Source organism: Typha latifolia, chromosome 2, assembly GCF_019914945.1.
Source record: "Typha latifolia isolate L0001 chromosome 2, TyphaL0001v2, whole genome shotgun sequence".
NCBI classification, from domain to species: Eukaryota; Viridiplantae; Streptophyta; class Magnoliopsida; order Poales; family Typhaceae; genus Typha; species Typha latifolia.
In genome coordinates, this window is record NC_133087.1 from 15,123,263 (window position 1) to 15,150,311 (window position 27,049).

General features: G+C 35.6%; 1 protein-coding gene across 3 annotated transcripts; it reads right to left on the reverse strand.

Annotated features, from left to right (window-relative positions):
* Positions 1 to 1,786: 1,786 nt before the first annotated feature.
* On the reverse strand, positions 1,787 to 27,036 carry LOC140782198 (dol-P-Man:Man(7)GlcNAc(2)-PP-Dol alpha-1,6-mannosyltransferase). 3 transcript variants are annotated; one of them, XM_073128648.1, is made up of 20 exons: positions 26,876 to 27,036; positions 26,700 to 26,785; positions 25,859 to 25,900; positions 25,695 to 25,740; positions 23,373 to 23,459; positions 21,175 to 21,230; positions 13,707 to 13,824; positions 12,029 to 12,087; positions 11,657 to 11,728; positions 10,349 to 10,412; positions 10,153 to 10,256; positions 8,889 to 8,960; positions 7,604 to 7,690; positions 7,445 to 7,512; positions 6,561 to 6,629; positions 6,406 to 6,488; positions 5,973 to 6,063; positions 3,402 to 3,467; positions 2,398 to 2,491; positions 1,787 to 2,129 (listed from the first exon to the last, which is right to left on the reverse strand). In XM_073128648.1, the coding sequence occupies exons 1-20, from the start codon at positions 26,922 to 26,924 to the stop codon at positions 2,049 to 2,051; spliced, it is 1,494 nt and encodes a 497-aa protein (XP_072984749.1). In that variant the 5' UTR covers positions 26,925 to 27,036; the 3' UTR covers positions 1,787 to 2,048. The 3 variants fall into 3 exon arrangements, with proteins under 3 accessions (XP_072984749.1, XP_072984751.1, XP_072984750.1); XM_073128649.1 differs by having other exon boundaries at positions 2,091 to 2,231; XM_073128650.1 differs by lacking the exon at positions 25,695 to 25,740 and having other exon boundaries at positions 26,876 to 27,026.
* Positions 27,037 to 27,049: the final 13 nt, after the last annotated feature.

Here is a 27,049-nt window from a genome sequence, read left to right on the forward strand (position 1 = left end):
AGGGTTGGTTGCATGCACTATTTCACTATTATATTAATATTTGGTGATCCGGCAATGGACACTATTAAAACCATCGATGCCCACTTTGCAAAGAATCAAAACTAGAAAGTCAATTAATTTAGTATAAATCCAGCTTATCTTGGCTGTTTACTTTACGTTAATATTTATCCCTCTCCAAGAACAATGTTCCTTTGGATTGAATAAATTATATAAACCTTTTGATCTTCGAGAGTACCAAACCACATCATAAACTTACAGGCTTTTTTGTTGTATATTAACCATCTTATCCACCGCCCTCGTCTCTCTCCTACTTTATCTTGTAGAAGGAGAAGATGATGAAATAATAATAATAATAATAACAATAGAAAGAAGGAAAAATAATAATAACAACTCCAATGAGGTCAGCAGTAGGCACTAATTTTCTTTAATCTACTTAGCTTGTACATATCTGGAGACTTTCTTCTACTAGTACAAGAAAACAAAATTATGAGACCCAAAATGACCGATCACTACTACTATAACCTATTGGTTTAGAGTCCAATTCCGATTCCACTAGAATATAGTCTATGATTTGTATCCATTATGACTCAGTTTCTTGAAACAAATGATCAAGCTGTTCAAATTCGAGAAAACTAATGGTTTGTCTAACCTATGATTAGTCTACATGCTTATTATTATCAGTAAGAAGGAAAAAAAAAATTAATGGGGATTTGGCATCACTATTTTATGGGACTATTATATCCATTAGTAATAAGACAAGACGATCTTATCTCAAATTCTTCTGGTGGGCTTCAAAATCTGACAATAGATTTCTTTATTCATACAGGGGATTTGGCTCTTTATTGCGTCAAACTTTTAGGCGTATTTAATCCATTTCTAAAGTGTTAACATATCATCAACTATAGATGACGGCTTAGGAGTAGATAACTCGGACATTTTTTGATTCGCTATTGAACCAGTCAGTTAAATTGCCACTAATTTTTCATTTATAAGAGCAGTGCAGTGCAGTGTCCTTATAAATGCTATTGATGAGTAAAACATATTATATTACAGGAGTAAGAATATAATAAATGAAAAGGTGATGGTATTAGCAAAGGGCAAAAAGTGCAACAGATAAGAAGTGGTGATTATTATTTAAACAAAATAGATTGTTAGAAACCCACCACGTAGGACATCCAATGCATCGGTAGTATTTTATGCAATTATAACATCATCTTTATAAAAACATTCTAGTTATCAACATCAGTATAGAGAATGTTATAAAAGCAATGTACCAGCCAGGTATAGTGTGGAGTTTAAGTCATGTTTACCCTTGATTCCTAGTTGGGTGAGGCATTAGTTTATTCAAGTCGAGGTCTTGGGGTTTGGAAGTTTATAAGGAACATAGTCAAAACCCATAATACTATACTCCTTTCCATCTTCCATTCAGAGTTTATGAATGCTCTACTGTTGACCATGAGAAGGAGAAGCCTTTAAGCCACAGTTTTCACCTTTATAATTAAAGTAATTGCAACCTGAACTACTTGTGTAATATTTATAATGTATGAGATGATCACATCTTGTTACGTCTAATGGTGAAATAGGTAGAGATGATCTTTTCTAGGTATCACATTGAACTGAAACAATGAACGTGGAGTAATCCACTGTAAAGCATAATCCAATATACCTTGCATAGGACGTAGACACATCTATACTTGTATGACAAGATGAACACGTAGATATCAATGATTATCGTATCCAAGGCATACCGTAGATGTGATCTGCTAGAGTGCAATCAACGAAAGGGTTCCAGGAGAATTCACAAGAGTTCTTTTACGACCAGGTGGGCAAGGTTTTTCTATCCATTGAGAACATCAAACATGGATCTTCTTCTTCGAAAATAAAAGAAAAGAATCATAACCCTAAACTTTAGTGTTTCTTGGGTATTTCTAATTTTGTTGACGTGTATATCCTAAAATTTCCAAAACTCGTTCTTCTGATGAGTGATAAATTACATTGGAATAAAAAAACACATCTTCTCCTGGAGACGACGATATGTCCTGCAAAACTCATTGGCAGCCTGGCCAGTTTGAGAACACTATATCCTTGTCTCCTACATTCCCATGTACAAATACTTTTGGCTCTTTAAGCTGTATAAAAGAAAATATCATCAGCTGGTCTCAAAGTTCTAATAACACAAGCTGCTGACTTAATAAGTCAACTGGAAGCAACATTCTAGTTGATAGGGAAACCTGTAAGTAAAATAAGGAGATCTTTAACTAACACAGTTAAGAGCAAAAAGATCTACAGGGGACTCAAAATTATGCCCACAACTCTATTTTAACTTGTGTCGATACTAATCCCATGATATGAACTTTCTCAGATCCTATCTTTCAAGACTTAAAAAAAATACCATACCAGTAATATCGGTGGAAAATGAAATCCGATACGGGCTCTAGAGAATCCGTTTACTGCAAGTAAGCATTTATAGCCAGCAACTTCACTGTGTTCACTGAAAAATAACAAACAAAGAAATGAGGGGAAAGAACCAGACCAAAATTAAAAAAGAAAAAAGAAAAAGAAGAGAAGCATCTTGGCCATAAATCTATCCAACTTTCTGCATTCTAAAATGTAGCCATGCATATATTCACATAAAATCGGCAAAGAGTGTGCTCAAAAGAATATATATGATAATAGAATAATTGATCATCATCCACTTTTCAGAGAACTGTATAAACAAAGAGAATGAGAAAAGTTATTCACAAATTCCCCAAAATATGTATTAGCTTTCCACTCATTTTATGTAAAAATTCACAAATTCCCCAAAAATGTGGATTAATCTATTATGTAAAAATGCAAAGAATGTGCAACTGCATAAGCAAAAAAGTCGTGCAGTGCCTTAATTTTGCAACCAGCATCAACACAACTTGCTTGTGCAAAATAGCCAAGGCCAAAAAGTCAACTTTCTTCTGATCAAGATATGACACTAACAAGGAAAGGAAAGAAGAAAAGAACAACCTTCTTCAAATAATGGATGCACTCACAATGAAGTCTCTCTTCAATACGAATCCACCACCCCACCCACACAAAAAGCAAAAAAGGAAAAGAACAAAAGCCAAAATAAACCCGTGTAGGCCTGCATCTTGTCAAGATGTTCTTCCCTTAATATTCAAAAGGCAACAAAGGATGAAAATCACACCATAGACAGATTACTGCATGAGAAGAGGATCAGCAGCTTAAGAATTGAAGTGAAATGTGACAAGAGAAAGTATTGAAAGTGCAGGTTATGAAGCCATATAATTAGTATATAAAGGACAATCTCTATGTGCATGAAAAGCAGAATATAACAACTGATAACATGCAAGTCTTTTTTATGTTCACCATAGTGCTAGCATGAGAATGGAATAAGATCCGACACTTACTTCAATAGGTAGGTGAAATTTCTGCTGCGATATTCCTCGACGGCAATGCCTTCCTCCTTGGAGTATCTATAAACAAAACAAAAAAATATCCCAAAATAGATGAAGAAATCAAAGAATTTCCAATTCACTGGGATGATCAACTGATAGTGCTGTGTTAATATACCAGTATTTATCAACTAAGTCTGAATATTTGCATGTACTAATTCCTAAGAAGGGCAGAAAGAACATCAGTTTGACATAGGCTTTCAATACCCAAAGGTACATACATAGCAAAAGGTGTATCACAAAACTAGTCCAGCAGACAATAGTTATGGTGTATGTTTTTTACAAAAGAAGATAGGTTGAATAATGACCCCATAATGCCCACAAGATAGGTTGAAAGCTTGGAAGTGTTCTATGTTTACGATCTACTCCTAGAAAAATATAAAAAGATAAAGACGATCTAACGACTCCGATAAAAAATAAAAATAAAATGAATAATTTAGCTAAACTCAAATCCATTCAATGATTTTAATCAACACATGTCTATTCCTATTTATAGAAGTAAAAACCCTAGCAGATTGAATCCACATACGAATTATCTGATTTATTTGAAGTTTAAAACAATAAAATAAATCAAACTAACTTAAGTTGACTCTATTCGACTCAACCAACTCGACTAACCTAACTCACGTGATCGGATCATAACAATCCACCACGCTTTCAACTATCTTGACCTCAAAGTGTCTATGGTAGTTTCCATACCTTCTGTCGCTCTCGAAATGCATGTTCTCAATCTCCATGCGGATCTTGTCTGCCACGTGGAGGAAGGGCCCATGATGGGTTCTACTTTAGGGCCCACTTATTCGAGCCATAATCTGTTATAGCCGCGGTTGGCTAAGATCGAATCCTAGCCATAGATGGTTTGAGCTGAGGTCTTAGCGCATGCGGTTTAGGCCATGGCTCAGGTGAGAAAGCTCCAAGGAAGTGATCAGTCATAATGGTTTATGCCGATGGGGCTTAGATCGCCACCGGTGAAAAGCTAGGGTTTTCGGCCCTAGCTTCCACTGCGGGTAGGGAAGATGGCATCATGACCGTCGCTAGGGTCTTCTCCGACATTGCTACGATGAAGGGCTCAATTTGCAAGGATGGAGGGTGCTCCACCGCGACCGGAGTAAGGGTGGTTGCCGCAGTTTAGATGGTCTCCATGGTTTCACCATTGTTAGTGCTCGAAGGTGGAGGTGGCAGCTGTTCCGCAGTAGCCCGCAATAGTGGTGGCGTAGGGCGGTAGAGGGCGGTTAGTAGGACTTCTATTAAGGCCTGAATCGAGTCCTTGAGGGTGGTTTGGATCTCCTTCAAGTTCTCCTTCAATTCGAGCGAGAATTCTTTACATATCACCGTTGTCCATGCCGGTGGCTCGTCACTGACGATTGCTAGTGGTGGCGGTGGCACCAGGAAAACACCCATAGGAACAGAGATGAGTTCATGGTCCTCCAAGATTGCTCCTTCATTCATCTTCTTCAATTTCATGCTAACCATCGGCCAAGGAACACCGACTCTAATACCAACGTTACAAACCAGATCTGGACGTAAGAAAATTATGAAATTTATATGGTGGTAGCCTCACGAGTTACAAACAGAGTAGAACGATAAATATCCAATTCCAATGTTGCGATGGTCGTTGAATGGTGGTGGACGGCCAAGGGTGATGGTGGATGGCCGTACAGTAAGGTGGCTATTGGAGAGAGATGGTGGCTAGGATTTGAAAGCTTAGAAGGATTTTATGGTTACGATCTACTCCTCGAAAGATAAAAATAATATAACATCTACGGTAAAAGATAAAGACGAAAAAAATAATTTAACTAAACTCAATTCATTCAATGATTCTAATCAACATATGTCTACTCCTATTTGTAAGAGAAAAAACCCTAGCGGATTGGATCCATATGTAGATTATCCGATTTATTTGAATTTAAAAAAATAAAATAAATCTAACTAACTTAAGTTGACTCGATTCAATTTAATCGACTCAACTAACCTAACTCACGTGATCGGATCATAACAGCCTAGTTAGGCATTCCTATGGCGAAGGAGTACTATGATCGCAAACAAGACCTAGTTGATTATGGTACTTGCCAATCAAGACAAGGACCATAAAACATGGCAATAAACCAAATTGTATTGCCTCGGGAGCTAACCAATCATAAAAGGTAGTAGCATATCTAAACATTGTGTATGGATCTTGCTCCCCTTATTATAAAGTTCAAATTTGAGAAAAGCAATTTGTAGCATAACCAAACCTTATGTTTGGATTTTGCCACCCTTATTGTAAAGTTTAAACTTCGACAAGATGGAATTGAAACATGAACTAATTATTACATGTTTTATTTATGACTAAGTAAATCTAACTCACACTTCCATGAAATTCCTAAGTTTTCATCACAATAAATAGGGATAACAAAATACACTAATCAAGTAGAACTAGTGCAAGCATGAAGTTGATTCCACAATAAGAAAACCCCCTTGCAAGATGAATCAAATTTGAAATATATTACATCAAATCGAAGACAATTAATGGCTATAAAAGTGTACCTCCAAGGATATTCACTTTCAGAAAAACGAGAAACTCCATTCATTGCTGCGAAGGTATCAATATGAACAAGCTTTTCTCCTGTTGAGACATCTGTTATCATAAACACAATAAGCATAAGATTGTTGACAACAAACATAGAACATCTGAAGTCAATCTTTGCACCATCATCTTTCAAATAATATCAATTGTGGATTATCATGAGCTAGTGATATCTCTTATGATCGATACTACAGTTGCTCTGCAGTGAAAGACACAAAGAGAAGAACGCAAACCATGAAAAAAACCGAGACATTTGCCACAACTCGACATCATGAAGAAAATACATTAACTTCTTGCTTGATTATAGATGGAAACAAATAGAGAATTAGAACACCGTGAGATGTCAATCACAAGAAACAATGACGTGTACAAGAAAGAATGAAAATAGTTTACCTGCTTGATGTAAAGCTTTCAGAGCATAACCACCTGGATAATTGTTGTAGGATGCCATGAATGTCACGAGAGAGCATCCCAGACTAAAAGAATTGGTATATAAGCATAAAATAGAAAGGAAGATTACTTTTATCCTCACTAATCAATAATCTAACCTGAATACAAAAGATCCAAGCAAAAGAACATAAAGCCACTTCCATACATTCTTCTTCCTGTTGTTATATCTGTAAATATTATGAAACAAGACATTTGTCATATGGTAGAAATTTGAAAGATTAAGGTTATTATGACATTCTTCAGTTACATTACACCTAGGTACCACAGCATATGAATATATGATCAATTTGTCATCTGCTCTACAAGGCAAAGAAGGCATGGAGCAATCATGATTTATCTGAGAAGCTATAAATTTGAAGGATCAGTACATAAATATGAAAAGTACTTTTCTAGGTCATCTGTTGATAATGAATCATAAAATCATTTATGATCATCAAACCCTACTATTACTTGGTCTATGAAAAGAAACAGTCATCATTATGTATGTATTGTAAATCAGTTGATTGCAACTCAAGAAACAAAATACATTTCCTGTTGATTGGAACTTAAATAGAATATAGTTTCCACATAAATGCTTGATGCTTTAGCCATATTAAGTACAAGTAAATACAAGCTTTTTATGAAACAATGGCAATAATAAGAAACAGAAGTAAAATCTTCATATCCCAGTGAAACCAAATTGTCCATGATGTGGCAATTATAATCAGTGAAACTAAACACTTAACCCAGCTAAAATCAAACTGTGATATGCTGCAAGATGATGTCCGCTGAGTACTATACCGACTAGGCACAGCTCTGACACAGGCCAAGTAATAATTCAGCGCTCGAATACCCAAATACAATGGGGCCAGTTAGAATTAAAAATGGGAAAGGATATAAGATAAAAACAATAGCATGTAAAACCAGCCTACTGTTATCTTAACAATAACTTACAAAGAGAATTAGAGAAATAGCGTAAGAGGAGTAGATTGATGGTGCATACATTCTGCTAACAGCTAGTGATGCAGATACATTAAGCATTGGAAGAGAACCAATTATGAAACGAAGCTCCTGAGATTAAGAAACATAATCACATGTATCATATATTGATATAGAAAGAATGTTAAAAAACTAACTGAAAAGTTGAGCATGAATTAGGAACCTTGTGTGGAAGTTTTGAATAAAGTAAAATGAATGACAAGATTGGAACCATGTATCGCATTATCCTTCTATCAAGAAGCACACCAATCTGTTACACAGAAAAAAAAAATTGTAGGTTGGTAATTACTTGGTAGCATATAATTATTTCTCAAGATAAAATAATGAGAACTAAGAAAAATAGAATTATGTAGCATCTTATATCCTACTATAAACCACCCCTATATCAGCTACTGATGCAGTGTAGGATTTACAAGGTAACAACATACCCACAAAAGAAAAAAAAATTCCCGGTACTTTATTTTCAATAATATATGTGAGAGGGCTTGCCGCTTGCAGATTCTGTATGTCAGAATATTGTATATGTTTGTGAAGAAATACATTTATATGCATGTTCATATTCGTTTCTACCATTCTGAAGCAACTTTATCATATTAGAGTAACCAGGCAGAATCATTTGGCATGTCCTAAGTCTTAACCAAGGTTATTTGTCACAGCATGCCCTGCTGCTGTCACTTACCTATTGGCACAGTCGACATAAACCCATGCCAAAATAGACCTATATTGGTTTAAGTAATGTACCTAACTGGCATGTAACAAATGGAAATCAGTCAGCTTGATCCCTCAATATAAAGATTTATGAGATAAAAGAGAAATTATATGATCAAAGCATAAGAAAGACCAGGAAACAATTCTCTTAGTGAAGGTGATCCTGGACCATGTATGAGAGATAGGGAAAAATTCTTGTTTGAAGGTGAACCCAACATGTAGGAAAGATCAGGAAATGTTTCACTGTTTGAAGATGACTGTGGTATCATTGATCAGAAAATATTCCTTTATGTGAACTAGGCACTACATGAAAGTAACACAAGTTCTCAGCAGTTCATGAGACAAGACTAGATAATTTCAACAAATTTCCATGGTTGCCTTGACAGGTGTGACATTCAGACTATGCAATAAATGGAGAGAGTGAAATGTGTAGATATCATGCTTGACAAATGACAGGCATAGAGAATATTGCCAAAGGAAGCACCAATGCTGTTGCACCTTTCCTCCACCAATTGAGCGGTTCAGCCAATTGATGTAAGTTACCAGAGGAATACAAGCACCAAACAACAGAAATTCTAGATAATCAAATAGGCATATGAATATATGATATTGATTTTGTAAATCATTGAACAATTGCATTCTTTTACCAATGAATGAAAAACTTTGTACATGAAGAAATAAGTCAAATAACAGTTTAACTAACCACAATTTTCATCAACTTCTTATCCAGTCCAACTTACCACGGAAAGAGGATATGCTACAAGCATGGCGCGTGGAAGAGCTGATGTGAAATACCAATGGAGCGGTTGTGTCTATGTTTGCATCTTATAAAAGAGAACAGCTCAAAAAGAGTTTCATACACATGGATATAAAAGAAAAAGAAAAGGGGAGAGCATGTGCCATGAAATGCATAAGCAACGCATAGAAAGAAAACTATGTTCTAAACAGAACCCTAAAAGTCAAAGAGAACCTGAAACAAAATAAATTAAAGTTCAATACAAGTATTAATCATAATATCTACTTCCTGATAGCGAACAAGGTTAATGTGGCCTTAACAGTGCTATGGCATTGTAGGCTTAATTCATGCATTGAGCACTAGCTTGCCAGTTACCCGGTAACAACAGAAATGTACATGCTTCTCTATCAGCCATGGTAGTCCAAAGCATTGCTATCATCTCCTAATATGTAATAAAGCTAAACAAAGAAAATGAAGCACATGAAGGCTGAACCATGAGAGCTCCCACAGTCCTACTGTTTCTATGTTATAGTACAAATGAGAGAACTGTGATAGTAATTGCACCATACTAATAGCAAGATGTATCAATCCAAACAAGTAGAATCTTCCACTAAAGAGCTTGTAGATCAAATTCACGGCTTTAAAACTTTCAAAACTAAAATAAATGAAATTAAAATGGTGGACAACCAACTTGAAAAGTATAAACTGGCAATATCCACTACTTTGTTCTGATAAATTTCCAAATGTCAATACTCAATACTACTAATCAAGATAAGAAAAAACAGAACACATAGAAATAAATGCTCAAAGCAAAATCTTCTATTGTTTGATCTTGGTTATAGTAATTCTGGATTTTAAAGCATGAGGGACATCCCCTTTTAAGAACTAAAGAGTCAAAAGTTTCTAATGTGAATAGAACAAACCAAGGCACTCTTTAAATATGTACATTAAAAGAATTCTGCAGAACTCAAAGAATCTTACACACGTAACTCAAAAAAGAACACAATTATGCAGGAATCAGTAACTCGCATACAATTTTGCAGACAATAGAGAAAAATTTCTGGATCAATTCCATTTGCAAGAAAACCAGCTATAAATATCTCAAGGATACATCCCATTCCGAACTCAAAGAATCTTACACATGTAATTCAAAAAAGAACACAATTATGCAGGAATCGGTAACTCGCATACAATTTTGCAGACGATAGAGAAATTTTCTGGATTAATTCCATTTGCAAGAAAATCAGCTATAAATATCTCAAGGATACACCCCATTCCGAACTCCGGTTCTGAATCGAGTTAAACAAGAAAACTTCCAATTCTGGCCACAAAATTCTCTGCCACATTATTGAATCAACCAGCACAGTAAAGCCTGAAAAATGAATGTGTGATGAAATAAAATAAACTAAATCAGTACCACATTAACTCTCCAAAATGAATTGTTCACTCTAGGAAACATCATACCTATACATGGAAGTGCTGTGCTTATGCAGCATATAATTGCTTTCCATAGTGAAATAGATTTGCTCTGTTGTGCATAATATTAAATTCAGAAATATGAACACCAGAGTTCTAAAATCTAAGAAGTCCTATACAAGAATATGATGCAGCAAAATGAAAGAGTAACAGAAAACAGATCAGCAGCCAAATGGAAGAGAATGAGATGTTACAGCAATCTGAAATTTTCAAGTAAAGAAGAGCCATGATCATTAAGCAGGAAATGGACAAGGAATCATGGGTCGATAGATAGTGAATTATTGGAGCCAATACGGAAGGAATATCTTGATACTTCTTCATCACCACTTATCAATGTGTGTCACTAGAATTGATCATATCTTATTTTAAAGAAATCTAATATGGAGTCTTTTTCATCACTTTTTGATACCCCTTTGCATTTAAGTGCTTGGTCTACATAAATTATGCTTCAAATTTTGGAAATCAGAGGGAAATTTTGGTTTTCCCCAAGTAATTTGCCCCAACAAAGTGGATATGAGAAAAATTAGGGAAAATGAGATTTGAATCTAATTGCATACGCTACACTAATATATGATGTTGAAAAACTTTAATTTAGTTTTTATAATCTATTTCAAGGCTTTAGAGAGGTTTAAACTTTAGAGATTGTTTTTTGGCATGTCAAGACTATTCAGTGTGCCATTGACACTCCGTCTAATCACAACACGTGCTAGCGATCCGTATTGTGCTGAGCCAAAGTTGACAAGACTTGTGCCACTGGCATGACAATCATTGCAAGGATTAAAAAAAAATTTAACTACTTATAGTCATATTTACTATTGTGGAGGAGATGCTGACAGCTAACAAATTGAATAGTGAAAGACAAAAGAAAATGCAAATTAGCTCTGCAAGAAAAAAAGAAAGAGAGTCACCTACATATGGTTGTATGATAGAGTTTAAAGAAGAAAAGTGAAAGGTAAAAGGAGCAACTAAGGGCTATCATAGCTACAAGTTTGTATCATGGGGAATCTCCCTCCCTAGATTGCATGACCAACCTCTAAACAAAGTTTTATTTTAGCCATTATCAATTCCTCTCTAAGCTTCCCAGGCTTATTCATTCCAAAGGAACATTGACTAATATAGCTCATTTCAGTCTTGATGTGAAATAAAATTTTAAAATATTATTTAAGCTGAAAATTAATTAATTCATTCAAAATATTTAAATACGATAAAAAACAGGTGCATGGGCATATGAAATAATATAGTTATCATCCTACTAATTGAAGAAAAAAAAACAACATAGATACAGAGGAAACATACCAGCAAAAGTTCGATCCCAATTGGTCCAAAGAGAAGCACTGTATCACATCTAAATACAACCGTAGAAATAGTCTGCTATGCAAAAGTAGGCAATTTATAATTTCTTGATGAAGAAAATCATATGATCGGACACTAATTGCATAAAATCAAGAATCATAAGCATGTCTCAGCAATCTGTGATGACAAAATAAGAAGAATTTGAAAAGGTATGCTTTGGATACCTACAGGAATTAAAACATCAATAGGAAATTATATTTGACACCACATGTCTTTTTGTTTATTAGATTGTACACACACAAACAGGACACAATTGCAAATTTGATTAGGTTTAACAGACATTTTAAAGAGAACGAATATAAAGAAGAGACGTACCAGACATTTTAAAGTTGTCAGGGGATTTCCCTTGAACCAGAAGGAATATGCCAAATTAACTATATGATAAAAAGCAATAAGTCAGTATACTATAACCCCATAATCTCTCTTTTTTCTGCTGGTAATTAGCTTCACTAAAAAATTCTTTTACCATGTAAAACATCAGTAGCAACATCTATTAATAAATAGAACTCTCTGGATAACTAACATCATCTTCACCTTGAATTAACAAAATTCAACATGAAATTATAAGTAGTGCAATATGCTATCCTAATTCACAAAGCTATTCATTGAGGGCACGTAAATCAAATAAGTCACTCCGAATACTTTGTTAATACAGATTTACACCATTAACTTTCTTTATTGGCCTCAACAAAAATCTCAGTAAAAAACCACTGAAAAACAAAGAAACAATGGTCCAAATTTCACATGTAGTAGGCTGTCTGCACAATACAGGCAATGGAACTAATCATCCAGAAGAACAAGAGTGGTCTTGAGATAGAGATTAGCAGAAACAGCATCTACTTTTGTAATTTCACCAATGCCAAAATTAGTTCTCCATGGTTATGTTTATGCATTTTGCTCATGTGCATAGACCTATTACAATGTGAAAGCCTTTAAGCAAAACAGCTAAAGTATGCCAGAGAAATGAAGCAACACCCTTCTCAATTGGAAGCTAAAATTTTACAGCATTATGAATGTTCTATAGTAATTTACAATTTTCTATTTTAAATATCACTCATTCTTGTGAGATCTAACTTTAACAGAAAATACACAGAAAATAAAATTCGCTTGTTTTGGCTATAGCATGTTTATGCATGAACTGCTTACTTGAAGGTGTCATCCCATCAACTTGGCCACCATATATGCAAAATATTAATTCAGTAGAAGATAAGAATCTTAAAACATAAAGAGCTGCATCACAAAGCAGGAAGTTCTCCTATCTATGGGAAAGAGAAGGATCCTTCAGTTAATCTGTCATCTCACCATATAATGTACCAGCCTACCAGCCAGACCTTTTTTCTGGTTTTCTCATGTATAACAACTTGAATATAATCTACACGCCTCAAGTTATAATAAATTACACCAATACTATTCTAGTCTCCATGCAGGACATAAACTGAGCAGTTTAACACTTTATATACTGCAGCAGTTAACACTTTAGGTAGCCCAATGCCAAGTCTTGCTGACTAAGATATGATAAATTATAGTATGTGATACATGATACATTCATTTCAATGAGATCTAAATAATAATATAGATAGTAAAATTTTGATTAACACAAATTGAAGCATGAGGAGAACCAAGAAATTTATCTATCCATTAGTCACACATGCCATTGAACTTTTGGCAGTAGAACAATCAGCTTGACACCAAAATCCAACTGTTACTATAATAAAGATTCTATGACAATGCCATGGAATGACTCAGATACTGCACGCCTGCATCTATAACTTAACTCCAGATGTTAGTTCACTAATTCATAAATAATTTTCTACAAGTTCTTGTAGTGTTTCCAAAATGAAAAGGGAAATCTTATAAGTAAAAAGAAACTTGTTAAATCTTTTCATAACATATTACAGAAAAAAGAAAAAAATCACCAAACAAGTGAATGACAGAAAAAAGAAGCATCATCAGTTTATTTTGAAGAGCATAATAACTTCCAAACCATGATTACCTAAAGCAAAAGCTAAAATATTTGGAAGAGGACGTGTTGAGTAGAACAACAAATGAAACTGCAAAGCCGTTAGTATGGCAAAGAATGCTTCAACATGATAGCCAAATTTCCTTCTAACCTGTTAATAAGAAAATTAGTTTAATTCAATCTTTGATAAATACCTGACAAATAAAAATAAATTGAAGATAAATTCATCCTGCAGTTACTGCCACAGATGAAAGGGCATAGACAGGGAGAAGACAAACAAAATGACAAACGAGACATAACCAAGTATACTGACCAACGAGTACCATGATTTGTGTGCTAAAATAGAAAAGAGAAGAATTTCCCATAGAACATAGCATATTGTTACATGTGAAAGATTAGATTTTGTAGGCCCAACCACTAACATAAGAGGTTGGAGTCCTACCTTATCATGAATGTTGTCATGAGTTCAATTCCCACCTTGAGCGCAAGGTGCGATCATTGTTTAAAAAATTTCTGCCTTATATAAAATATAACTAGTTTCTGCTTAGGTCTTGCCTAGGTGACCCACAGTAGCATCTCATATTATATTTTAGTATGTAGATTGATTCTAAAATTCAAAATTATTATATATGTTGATAAATATAGTTCTTAATAAAAATGAATAAGTATAATGTTTAGATTGTATGTATTAATTTTTTTACTTCTTCTCTAACTATTATTTCTTAATTTGTTTATTTTTTAACCGTCTTGAATTCTGGGCACCCGTCTAACACCTACGTGCTATATGATCCCTTCTCTGCCCGCCTATCGCCTATATTCTTTTAAAACCTTGGGTGTGATTTATGGTGGAAATTCCACGTGGACACCATGTGCACAAAGTTTACACCCACCGATTGTGGTCCCCTTTTTAAGGGTTAGCTCAGTCATCCAACCTATTATGTACCAATGATAGCTAACTTTTTTATTTAGCTTATGATTAGCCTATAAACTCATAATATATTGAAAAGAAACTGAGATTAGATTTTATTATAATCTAATAAGTACTTGAATTCTAGTTATTCAACTTGTAATAGAAATTGCATGGAATCAATTATCTAGGCTAGGCAAAACGGATACCTTCACACTCCCACCGTATCCGTATTGAATACCATATCGGATACTTCTTAATACATATCAGATACTTTCCTAAAATATCCTAAATTTTATGAATAAAATTAATGTTGTAGATACTTCTCAAATACTTTTTAGATACTTCCTAAATTCCTAACAATATGAGTAAAATCAAAGGAAAGTATTACCATTTATTTCTTATCAAATCTAGAAGGTTTCTCTTTTTAATTCTTTGTTACAAATGGCAGTTATTTTAATGAATCAATTAGAGGTCTTCTTACATAAAATATCATACACAACAAGAATATATAATTCCTTAATTAAGAAAATTAAAGTACAAAAGTTCACTAATATATGTGTGTGTCTGAACATAAATATATACATTGTATCCTAAGTATGCCTTATCCTCATTTTTCAAGATTTGTCATATCAAAGTATATAGTATAGTATTGTATTGTATATGTATCTCATATTCATATCCTAGGTATAGCAATCGTAAATTCCAAAATCAGTTGATCCGGATCGGGATTAGCCATAACCGATCCTGATCAGACCAGTTTTGTTCAATATCGGCTAGTTTTGGCCGAATCGGCCGAAACTTTGCCGTATCTAGTAAAAACAACAATATTGGATAATTTTTTTTTAAAGATTCAAGTCAAATCTAAATGTATCTAACCTAGGAGACATTAATAATTGATGTCATTAAGACATCAACTGCTTTCTTTTTAAATTTTTAGTTTTTACTCTCTATCTCTAACACACTCTCCTCTCACTCTCACATTTTACCAAGCTCATTTGGCGGCCGTTTCGGTGAGTCCCTTTGGCTAGTCCACACTTTAATGAACTCGGATGAGTTTTTTTTCATTCTTTCTCACCCACTTTTTAACTCATATTTTCTTACTGCTATAAGACAATAGTGAAGAGATGTCTCTCTCTTCATATTGTTCTGCAGTAATAATTTATGAGTATAAAATATGTCTAATTCAAGTCGAAATTCATTATAGTTTTGAGTGATTTTTTCTTTAGTTTTTAAAGTTCATGTGACTAATTTTTATTTCTCATTTTTCTGTTAATTTTTATAGATTTTTAGAAATGTTTCTGCATTTTAAATAATATTCAGAATTTTACGTAATTAAAAATAGTCCAATCCGACACGAACGACCGATACATCCAATACGGCCGATAAGTATCCTTTTTTCTAACGGCCTCTCGATTCTGATACTGAGTTTCGAAACCTTGATAGCAATTTTTTGTGCATACAGTCTATGTGTAAGAACCAAAAAAAAAAAATTAAGGGGGTTAAGAGAGAAGGGTGCATGTGCTCTGCACGTGCAACTCCCTCCCCTCTCTCTCTTCGGCACGCAACGAGGCGCAGGGAGAAATCACGCCTAATCCGGATCAAATTAGATCTGGATTTTTGTTTTAATCTATAAATTAAAACCCTAATCCCCTCTCTCTTTCTGCTTAACCATCTCAGCTCCCTTCTTTCTCTTCTTCCTCCCCTCTTTCGCTTTCTTTTTCCTTATCGTTGGAGTCACGTCGTGGAATCGGCCTGCCGAAGCGCCGCCGGAGCCAACGGAGACCACCATTATGAATTCTTAGTGATGCCTTTTGGCCTTACAAATGCACCTGCAGCTTTTATGGATTTAATGAACCGGGTCTTCAAAACCTTCTTGGACCAGTTTGTTGTGATATTCATTGACGATATATTGATCTATTCCAAGAGCAGGGAAAAGCATGAGGAACATCTGAGGACAATACTTCAAACTCTTCGTGAGGAAAAGCTTTATGCAAAGTTTAAGAAGTGTGAGTTTTGGTTGGATGAGGTGGCTTTCTTAGGACATATAATCAGTAAGGATGGAGTCAAGGTGGATCAAAAGAAGATCGAGGTTGTTAGCAAATGGTCAAGGCTTACTTCAGTATCTGAAGTACGCAATTTCCTTGGATTGGCAGGCTACTATAGAAGGTTTGTGGAAGGATTTTCACGGATTGCCTTGCCACTTACTCACCTCACCAAAAAGAGGGTGAGATTTGAGTGGTCAAATGATTATGAAAATAGCTTCCAAGAGCTCAAGCAGAGATTGATTTCAGCTCCTATCCTTTCACTTCCGATAGAGGGCGACAACTTTGTAATTTATAGTGATGCATCTCGACAGGGTCTCGGTTGTGTTTTGATGCAGCATGGAAATGTGATAGCTTATGCTTCTAGACAATTTAAGATTCATAAAAAGAACTATCCTACTCATGACTTTGAGTTGGTTGCGGTGGTTTTTGCACTAAAGATTTGGCGTCACTACCTTTATAGAGAATCTTGTGAAATTTTCACTGATCACACAAGAGCCTCAAGTATATTTTCACTCAGAAAAAACTTAATTTGAGGCAGCGCAGGTGGCTAGAATTAATCAAGGATTATGATGTTAGTATTAATTACCATCTTGGGAAGGCAAATGTGGTAGTCGATGCTTTGAGCAGAAAATCGTCAAAGGGGCACTTATCAGCACTTACTTGTCAACAGTGTATTATTGAAGAATTCAAACTTTTGAAGATTGAAATAACATCAAATCTAAAGAGAGTAGCTATTTACAGCCGACTAGTGGTCAAACCTACACTTTTAGATCGCATCCGGTCTGCTCAATTAGAGGATGCCAATCTCAAGAAGATCTTGGAAGGATTAGAAAAAGGAGAAGCTCCTGGCTATTCGAGATCAGATGAAGGACTAGTCAAGTACCAGAATCGAGTCTGCGTCCTAGCTAATTAAGAGTTAAAGAATGAAATTATGTCAAAGGCTCACAATTCAGGATTCAGTATCCACCCAGGTAGCACAAAAATGTATAGAGATTTGCGAAAAAACTTCTAGTGGAATGACATGAAAAAGGACATAGCTAACTTTGTGGCCAGATGTCTCACTTGTCAGCAAATCAAAGTTGAGCACCAAAAACCTGCAGGGATGTTACAGCCTTTGCCTTTATCGGAATGGAAGTGGGAAGATGTGACTATGGACTTTGTCTCAGGACTTCCCCGCACTAGATCAAATCATGATGCAATTTGGGTGATCGTGGACAGACTAACTATGTATGCTCACTTTTTGGCCATTCGTATGACTTACTCCTTAGATCGTCTTGCACAACTTTATATTAAGGAGATTATTCGACTCCATGGTGCACCTTTGTCTATCGTATCTGATCGAGATCCTCATTTTGTTTCTAAATTCTGGCGGAGTCTTCATTCAGCTATGGGCAAACTGATGGACAATCCGAGAGGACTATTCAAACCCTTGAGGATATATTGCGAGCATGTTCTTTAGAATGGAAAGGAAATTGGGATGATCATCCTCCACTCATGGAGTTCTCATACAATAATAGCTATCATTCGAGTTTAGGGCTAACACCTTACGAGGCGTTGTATGGTAGAAAATGTAGATCTCCACTTTGTTGGTTTGAGGTTGGTAAAAGACAGTTATTGGGACCAGATATAGTACAAAATGCCACACAGAAAATCGTCAAAATCAAAGAAAAGCTTCTTGCAGCTCAAAGCCGTCAAAAAAGCTATACTGATAACCGAAGAAGAAACCTTGAGTTTCAAGTGGGCCACATGGTTTTCCTAAAGGTGTCACTTTGGAAAGGATTGATCAGGTTTGGTAAGAAAGGCAAGTTGAGACCTCACTTTATTGGACCTTTTGAGGTGTTAGAGCGCATTGGAGAGATGGCATACCAAATAGCATTACCACCTAGGTTATCTAAAGTACATAATATCTTCTATGTATCTATGTTGAGAAAGTATGTGCCTAGTTCGACCATGTGATCGACTTCGAACCTTTGGAGGTTCGAGAAAATTTATGGAAATTTTAGAGACTCAGCAAAGAACTCTTCGCAATAGGGTAATCTCCTTCATGAAGATTTTATGGCAAAACACAAGCCAGAAGAAGCAACTTGGGAACGTGAAGATGAAATGAGGGAAAAGCATCCGGAGCTATTTCCTCAATCTTCATAGCGTCTATTACGATATTACTTTATCCTTTCATTACGCTAATAATTTCGAAGATGAAATTTCTTTTTGTTGGGAATAGTTGTCAGAATCAGAAAAAAAAAATTAAATTGAGAGAGAAGAGGGTGCATGGTCACTGCACGTGCAACCTCCCTACCCTCTCCTTCTCCGTCACGCAACGAGAAGGGTGGTTGCGAGATTTTTGGCTACTCCAAATCAAATTCAGATTAGAATTTAAAACATAACCTATAAAAACCTAAATCCTCTCTTATCCACCCACCGCAACTCCCTTCTTTCCTCTTTTCATCTTCTTCTTCTTCTTTCTTTACCATCAGAGCCGTCGTTGTGGAATCAGATTGCCGGAGCGCCGTCGAAGCAATCAAAGACCACCATACGACTCGTTGGTAAGCCCTCTCCCACCTATAAATTTTAATTAAAGTTTAATAGGGTAAATCGAAAATACCTAATTTAGGATTTCGGCTTCACCGGCGACTCACGCCGGCCGGCAGCTTCGGGTCGCTATTGCTCATGTGCCAAAGCCTCGCGTCGTCGACCTCGTGTCGCTGGTGCACTCCTCTGAGGTCTTCATGGCTCGAGGTGTTGAGGAGATGTCTCCATGGCCGTCGACCATGGAGTCGAACTGTCGACCGTCATCTACGGTTCCTCCTCCACCTCTCATGGTCTGCTGAGTCGCGAGAGTGTCGGGGAGGTTAGGGTGCGGCCGGTGGTTCATCATCAGCAGTGACCGCTGGCACCTTATCTCTTTTTCTCTCTTTTTCTCCCTTTTTCTCTCTCTCTCTCTCTTTTCGGCTTGGAGAAGACAGACTCGGGCAACCCGAGTCTGGTCTTCTCCCTTTTAGTTTTTGGATTCGGGTCAGGTTGGATCCGAGTCCAAGGAACCCGACCCAGTTCCATTAGCTAATTGGATTGGGCCCAAGGCCCAATCCATTTTTAAGTGTTAGTTGGGTGAGCTGCGGGCCAACTGCAGCCCAACCCAACTGATTTGGGCTTATTTTGGCCCAAAATAATAATTTTTGAATTAAATTGTAGAAAAATTATAATATTTTTTATTAAAAATGATTTTATTATTTATTATTAAATGTGGTGATTTTTAGCATGTGAGCTAGGGATTTGAGATTCAGTTGTCTTGCCTAGACTCAGGTGAGTGGGTTCACTCACATATTTATTTTATTATATTTCGTAACTTTGTTAGACTATGTAAATTTTCTATGTGCAAATTATTTATTTCACCCTTACGTGCAAAAATTTAATTGTTACAATTTTTGTGTGCAAATCTATTTATTTCATCCGTACGTACAAAATTTTAATTGTTATATATTCTGTGTGCATTTAATCATTATACTCAATGCATCACCATACTTTGTGCAAATATTAAATTTAGTGAAAAGAAAAATGAGACTAGTATTGGTACGACTTAGATAACAGTCCCAGTATAAATCGCTTGTGATTTTCCGTAGTGACTCAAGTCTATCTGAAAGTCCAGGGAAAAGTCCTAAATCAGATAACTGCGGTGACTTTCATAGGTGACTTTGGTGGGGTTAGGAAACAGTCTTAGGATGAATGAGAAATTTTCTATGTGACTCTAACTTCTCTCAACGGTTAGTGGAAAAGACAAAGTGTGTTGATCACATAGTGATACCATCTGATAACCCTAACCGGATCAGTTATGAAGAAAAGTCCCGAGCGTCATCTCGAGGTGACTTCTAGTTGATGTGATCCACATGGTATAAATATTGAAAATATGTTAATATATTGAAACCGTGCAAGGTTACAAGTTGTGACTCTCTCTATTGTTATCGTTATTATTTAAATAGCATGCCTATTACATATCGTTATGGATATTGTTGTTTTTAGTTTAATTTTATTCAACATTAATATGATTTAAAATTTATTTGGTTTTCAAGTGGATTCCACTCACTTAGCTATAGTTGGTGGCTCATGGATTCTTTTTTTTGTTTTTATTTATCTATCTCAGGTAATAGTCAGCGGGGCGACTGAGCGAGATGTACCCGGACTCCACCTCTACTTAGGATTCACCTATTTACTTTTTCGCTCTTTTGTATTTTATGCTTTAGATTAGAAGATTTATTTATTTCGTTAGACTCAAAAACAATAACATTGTTTTCTATTTATTGCAATTAGTTTTAAATTTAATAAAGCAAATTTTTATTTTATTTATTTATTTTGCCATCGTACACGTAGAAAGTATTAATAAGGCTTCGTGTATCTCAAGCATATTGAGATGCATGACCGATCATGATTCCTGTTTTAGGTTGTGACAATGCAACCTTCAATGAGGTGTAATGTCCACATTCTCAAAGGAAAGAAAATAAGTATATAATATCAACATTAGTAGAAGACGAAAAGTTTAAGGACTAAAAGATACCTGAAGTCGAAAAAGTCTTAAAGTCATTAATACAATGCTACCCAATGCCAAGCGAACTAGAAAAGGGCAAAGTAAACAAAGAATTGGTCACACAATATAAAAAATTGAAAAACAATAGACATACTAAAAAGATAACTGAAAGCATAACAACATTTTACTAGAAGCACTAAAACTATATTTGAGTTGAACACTAAAGAATATGCTTATGCATTATTTCTGACTGAAGGAAATCAAATCATGAGAAGATGTGTAATTGAAGCCTATATTGGTGCATTATTTCAGATTGAAGGAAATAAAACCATAAGAAGATGCATAATTAACTGTTCAATAGAGCAAATTGCAATAAATAAGTATGAGTAGTAAGTACTACACAGTACACACAACATAAATAAACCCAGGTACAAAAATATATTGCTTGTTTAAACTTCAAGAGGATAAAGCCCTTAGAGATAAAATCAGCTTTAAAATTTATTATCTTCTCCTTCCTTCAGATTTTTTAGTGTCTTGAACAAACTTCCAAATATGCCATTGTTGGGAAAGATTAAACTGCCATAAATAAGGTAGATCTTCCTACTAATCAACTGAGTTTAATCCTAGTCTACAATAGGCTAGTCATGAGCAATAATTTGCATGGTGCATTGGATGAAAGCTAAAAATAGAAGTACAAGCCAGTGGTCAGAATTTTAACTTGAAGATAGCAAACAGAGTAAGATTACAAATTTGTTAAACATTGTAAAAAAAGCTGACACTTTTGTAACCCTCGAGTGTGCATGGGATTCACAATAACTCATCCGAAGAGAGAACATGAGAGTGCTTTATCCTCACCATCTAGGAATGAGTTCTGGATCTGAGGTGTCCTTCATGGGTATGAAAGTGCTAGAACTTTCTTCTAAGCTTCAATGTAAAGTTTGTTGTCCATATATGTCCATACAGTCAGCTCAGGAAAACGAAAAACTATATTGGATAAAAGACGAGCCCCAGAAATGCAAGAATAGCTATACCGCCCCATTTTAATATAAACTAACTTACTGGTAAAAATATCTAAAGCATATGAAACTAGGATAATTCATAGCTATGTTATGATATTAAAAAAAAAGGATAGGAACGTCATTCATTCACCAGTTTGTTGACACTGACAGAATGTCATGCTAGCTTGCTAATTATCAGTGGTAAAAGACATTTCTTTTATGCCAAAGGGAAAACAGCTACCACAATCTACGCACCAGCCAATACTACTCCATACATTATGATAATTACTGTATCAACTGCTGTAATTTATAACTTCAAGTATAGGCTAAATATTAAAGTGACAGATGTTTAAAACCTGGGATACAAGCTTAGTGTGTATCCAAATTAACGTTATCTAAAAATGGAAGCAGACTTTCCACAACAAAGCTTCATGACTTTGGATACTTGAAAGGAAGGTTTATCAAAGCAAATCAAACATTTGAAGCCAACAAAAGTTTGTGGTCCTAGATAACCGAACTGCCAAAAGAAAATCCCATAGAAGAGTGAACGATGAAGTTTTTTTAAATGACAAGATCACCATATATCTCCTTCCACAAAATAAATTTTAGGGATGTTTATATAATTGCCCCTGAAAACTTTCAAAGTATAATAATTACCACTACATTTTTTAAAATATCATAATTGCCACAAAAATTGTTGTGCTCTTTCAAAAATACCCTTCCATTAGTTAAATCTACCAATCACGATTAACACCGAACTTAGATTCAAAGAAAAGATTATCTGCCCTTGCATAAATTGTTTAAAATGGTTCAAAGCTATCCAATATCACAATACAACAAAAAATATCTTCTTTTATGTTGGTAAAGATTCTACACTCTAAATTTCAAAAGAGAAAGGTATTTTAGTTATTTGCATGTGTTTGTTAACTTCAGCAATAATCTGTTAAGTATATTCTGTTAGAAACTAATTACAAGGGCAATTCCGAAAGAGTCAAAAGATTTTAGTGGCAAACTACGATATTTTGATTATTTTCAGTGGCAATTATGTAAAAAAAATCATACATCGCAATGATAACTTTTACTAGTAAGGCCGCTATGCCAGTTTTCAGTGGCTTTCAGTCCAACACATATAAAAGATAACAAATGAACAATATCAAGTTTCAAGCACAGTAGAGTAATGTTCTTGGATATTTTGAAGACAACATATCCTCAGGTTAAAAAAATAGTTACCTATGAGGAGACCATAAATCTTTGGCATATGAAAATAATGCATCAGTAAGACCAGTGGTGATGCCAGAAGTGATACAAGAAATGCTCCTGCAAAGCAGATACACCATAAACAATGACACCGATGCTAATCACTACAAGATTTTACCTTGGAGTTAAAATTAATAATTAAGAAGGAAGAGATATGCCACATTTGTGCTATACTGGCTGTCTAATTGCAGCAAATCCCTAGTCCTTTTGATATGAAGATTGAAGACATGATATAAGCATATGGCTGGATGTCAGATGACATACTTATTGCCGCACTAGCAAAATATGTGAGATAATTAATTGCTTTATTATAATTACCAAGTGATTATGATGCCTTCACCTTTACCGGCCATACCATGCATAAAAACAATGATAATTAATTAATTTGCAGAGTCGAGAATATTTCAAAATAAATTGTTCACCATGAATTAAATCAAAAGATATATAAATTCTCGTTCATGGCATATATTCAAGTTGAGTTTTATGTGGTAAACAGAAAAAAAAGGAATTAGTTCTAGTACAATAATTGGTATCCTTTACACTGTTGCAGACATAACCTCACATTACAGTATCATCATATCTATCACATCTTACTTGCTTACAGAACTCTGTTAGTTCCCTTGCAATTTAAATTTGGGATTCTTAAGGCAGGACAGGGAAATGAACTCAAGATCGACTGCACCAAAATCATAGTGAAGGGCTATTGTAGAACAGTAAAGACAATAAGTCTACAGCTAAGTCTACGATCTCAATGATCATTACCCACATCTAAACAATTAATTATTATTTTAATTGTCAGTTAAGTCTACAGTTATTTTCTTCATTATTTAAACAGACCGACTTGATTTTCCTTTTAGAAGTCAGGATTATAAGCTGTTGGGCAAAGGATAAGATCTAGAGGTCCGACGGAAAGATCTTATCCACTCTTCTTTCATCAATAAGAAGTTAAAGGAACTTATTGTCTTCTTTATACAAGTCCTTTCACTTCTTTTCGGAGTCTAATTCAATCAGTGTTTTGAATTGGGTGGAAGGTAGATACATGTGATGGACAGTTCGTCAACGAGCATTGTTTCTCCTATACGGAGCCAATGCATGCTACATTGATCTTAATTACTAGGATGTAGGTAACAACAGCTGTTGAGACTGAATGACTAACACTAGGGGTGTAAACGAGCCGAACGTGAGCGAGTCGGCTCTAGCTCAGATTTGGCTCAAAATTAATTTTAAACATTCTAAAGATATTTAGGTTCAGCTCAACTCGAGTCGAGAAGGAGGAGGCATAGGAGACGGCGGGGCGGCGGCTTGCCGAAGGAGGAGGAGGAGGAGGAGGAGGAAGGGGCTAATGGAGAGAAGAAGACAGCGGCAGCTTGTCAATGAAGGACAATGAGGTTGGATGAGTAGGTGAAGGAGGAGGAGATGGCAGAGTGGCTGCTTGTTGATGGAGAATGAGGAGGCGGTGGAGAAGGAAGATGAGGAGGCGACGTAGGAGGCCAATGACAACGGAGGAGGCCGACACCGTGGTCGAGATTGAGCCGATAGAGGAGGCTGCCGGAAGAGGCTAGATGAGCCAGTTGAAGACGAAATGAGAATGAAGAGTGCGGTTTGTTACTAGTATTTTATTAAATTTAGAGTCAGGATTAGATAGGGATAGGATAATAATAGCTATTAAATCAAAGATCTAATGGTTATAAATATATTTATATATTATATATATAATTAATAAATATTATATTTAAACAAGCCGATAGCCTGAGCGAGTCGGCTCCAGCTCAGGCTCAGCTCGGCTCAAGTCAAATCGAGCCGAGCTCGAGCCGCTCATTTATTTTGACACCCCTAACTAACACTCATGTTGGTGATATGTAGAATAATAATTTTTCTGATACTGTATTGTGACTATTGACTTTTCCTATAACTTAAATTTTCATGATAGAATACAAGGATCTTTCTGTGATTTAGAATTACTTAAGGGCATATTTCCTATATTATACCCAATGTCAAATACCCTACACAAGATAACAAGTGTCCATCCCGTTTTTGGTAATAGAGCTTCAATAATGAATAGAATGTCATCATCTAATTGATGGGTAAGTTACATCTATGTTGCAGACATTGCACTACCATTGCATCAAAGCATTACATGCGGTGATCATCTCGAAGAGCATATCAATTTGCCTAGTACAAGTATTAGGAAAAGCAATATATATAGAAAAGCATAAAATGCTGGCAGATGCAACAACATTTCAGGAGAACTACATTTTATATACAAGGAGCATTTTGAAAGCAGGTAGCATTTACCAATAAAAGTTCGGGGAACGACACCAGGAAAATCCAAATGGTCATACTGTACCAGTGATATGTATAATAAATCAGCATCTCATAAAGGATCTCAAAACAATAGATACAGTACAGCAAGTGAGAAACTAAAAGAATTGGAAAAAAAAAATAGAACATATGCTTGCCTTCTCAATATGATGATGATGATAAAGGATATCATGCATTGCCTACAGAAGGAAGAAAAGAACATCGGTTATCTGAAGCACTAGAAGTTTATATAAAGCATGTAGAATAAATCTAACAGTGTAATCTATCCTATAAAAGAAGTTAAGCTGACAGAGAAAATAATAATAATTATAAGCTAGTGTACCTGACCAAACCGTAAGGCTAATAATAAAACAAAACATTATAAACAAAGAAGAGCTGCAGAAAGAGAGAGTAAAACAGCTAACAAACAAGCTGACGATTTGCCTCAGAACCCAATATCTGTCTGGAGGCAAGAATACGGTACTGAGGTTTAGAAACAAACAAAACCAATATCATGCATTTCGTTGCATTATGTTGACACACAAAGCATCACCTCTAAATAATCCAATATATAAAAGACCATAGTTTCTGGGATTTGGGATTCCTGAATCTGATTTCTAGACCAAAAATCTCAAGAAATCATGCCAATACAAATTCTACAAAGACCTATTCACTTCAAGAAAGATGGCCCCGGCAGCGATACTGCAAATCCCAACTTCTAGTATTGTTCTTCGATGATTCCGTCAATTTCAACTCCATATATACGGTTTTGAAAGAACTGATCCAATTTTCAACTCAATTTCTACTAACCAACTTCTAGATTTTAAAAAAAGAAAAAGAAAAACACAATGAGACATGAGATTCTCGAATCGGAACTCCATAGATGAACTTCCAAGAAATCAGCGACTCGGAAACATCTAATCGCATTTTCGGTGAATACATCAATTTCGAAAAGAATGAAGGTTGTGGAAAGAAGAAAGAAAGAGCAAGGAACCATGCCTGGACATTGAAGCTTTCTTCGACCTTGGTGTAGGGAACCATGACGACGTAGAACGCAGCGATCGATCCCAGCATCAGATCCCAACCTGCGATCGATCAGACGAGTCTCTCAGACACTAAAACCTCCAATACCAACGGATCGTAACGGGAAAGGGGAATAAGGAAAGGGAGATCACCGAATTCTTGAAGAATCTTGGAGATCCTCGGGGGTTTCGTTGTCGCCATTGTTACGAAGACACTCGCTGGTGAGCAAGAAACGACCGTTATAATTCTCCCCTGAGCTACACCTCTTCCTTCCCCTCATTTATAGCTCCATTTCTCCACTCTGAAGCTATCCACCGCGAAGACGG

Bases quoted from the DNA above. Each gene is read 5' to 3' on its own strand.
- LOC140782198 (XM_073128648.1), bottom strand. From the start codon at position 26,924: ATGGCGACAACGAAACCCCCGAGGATCTCCAAGATTCTTCAAGAATTC. The intron at 10,413-11,656 runs GTATGTTTCCTC...TATGCACAACAG, and splicing joins TTGGGATCGAACTTTTGCTG to AGCAAATCTATTTCACTATG. The intron at 7,513-7,603 runs GTTCCTAATTCA...TCTTAATCTCAG, and splicing joins ATTCAAAACTTCCACACAAG to GAGCTTCGTTTCATAATTGG.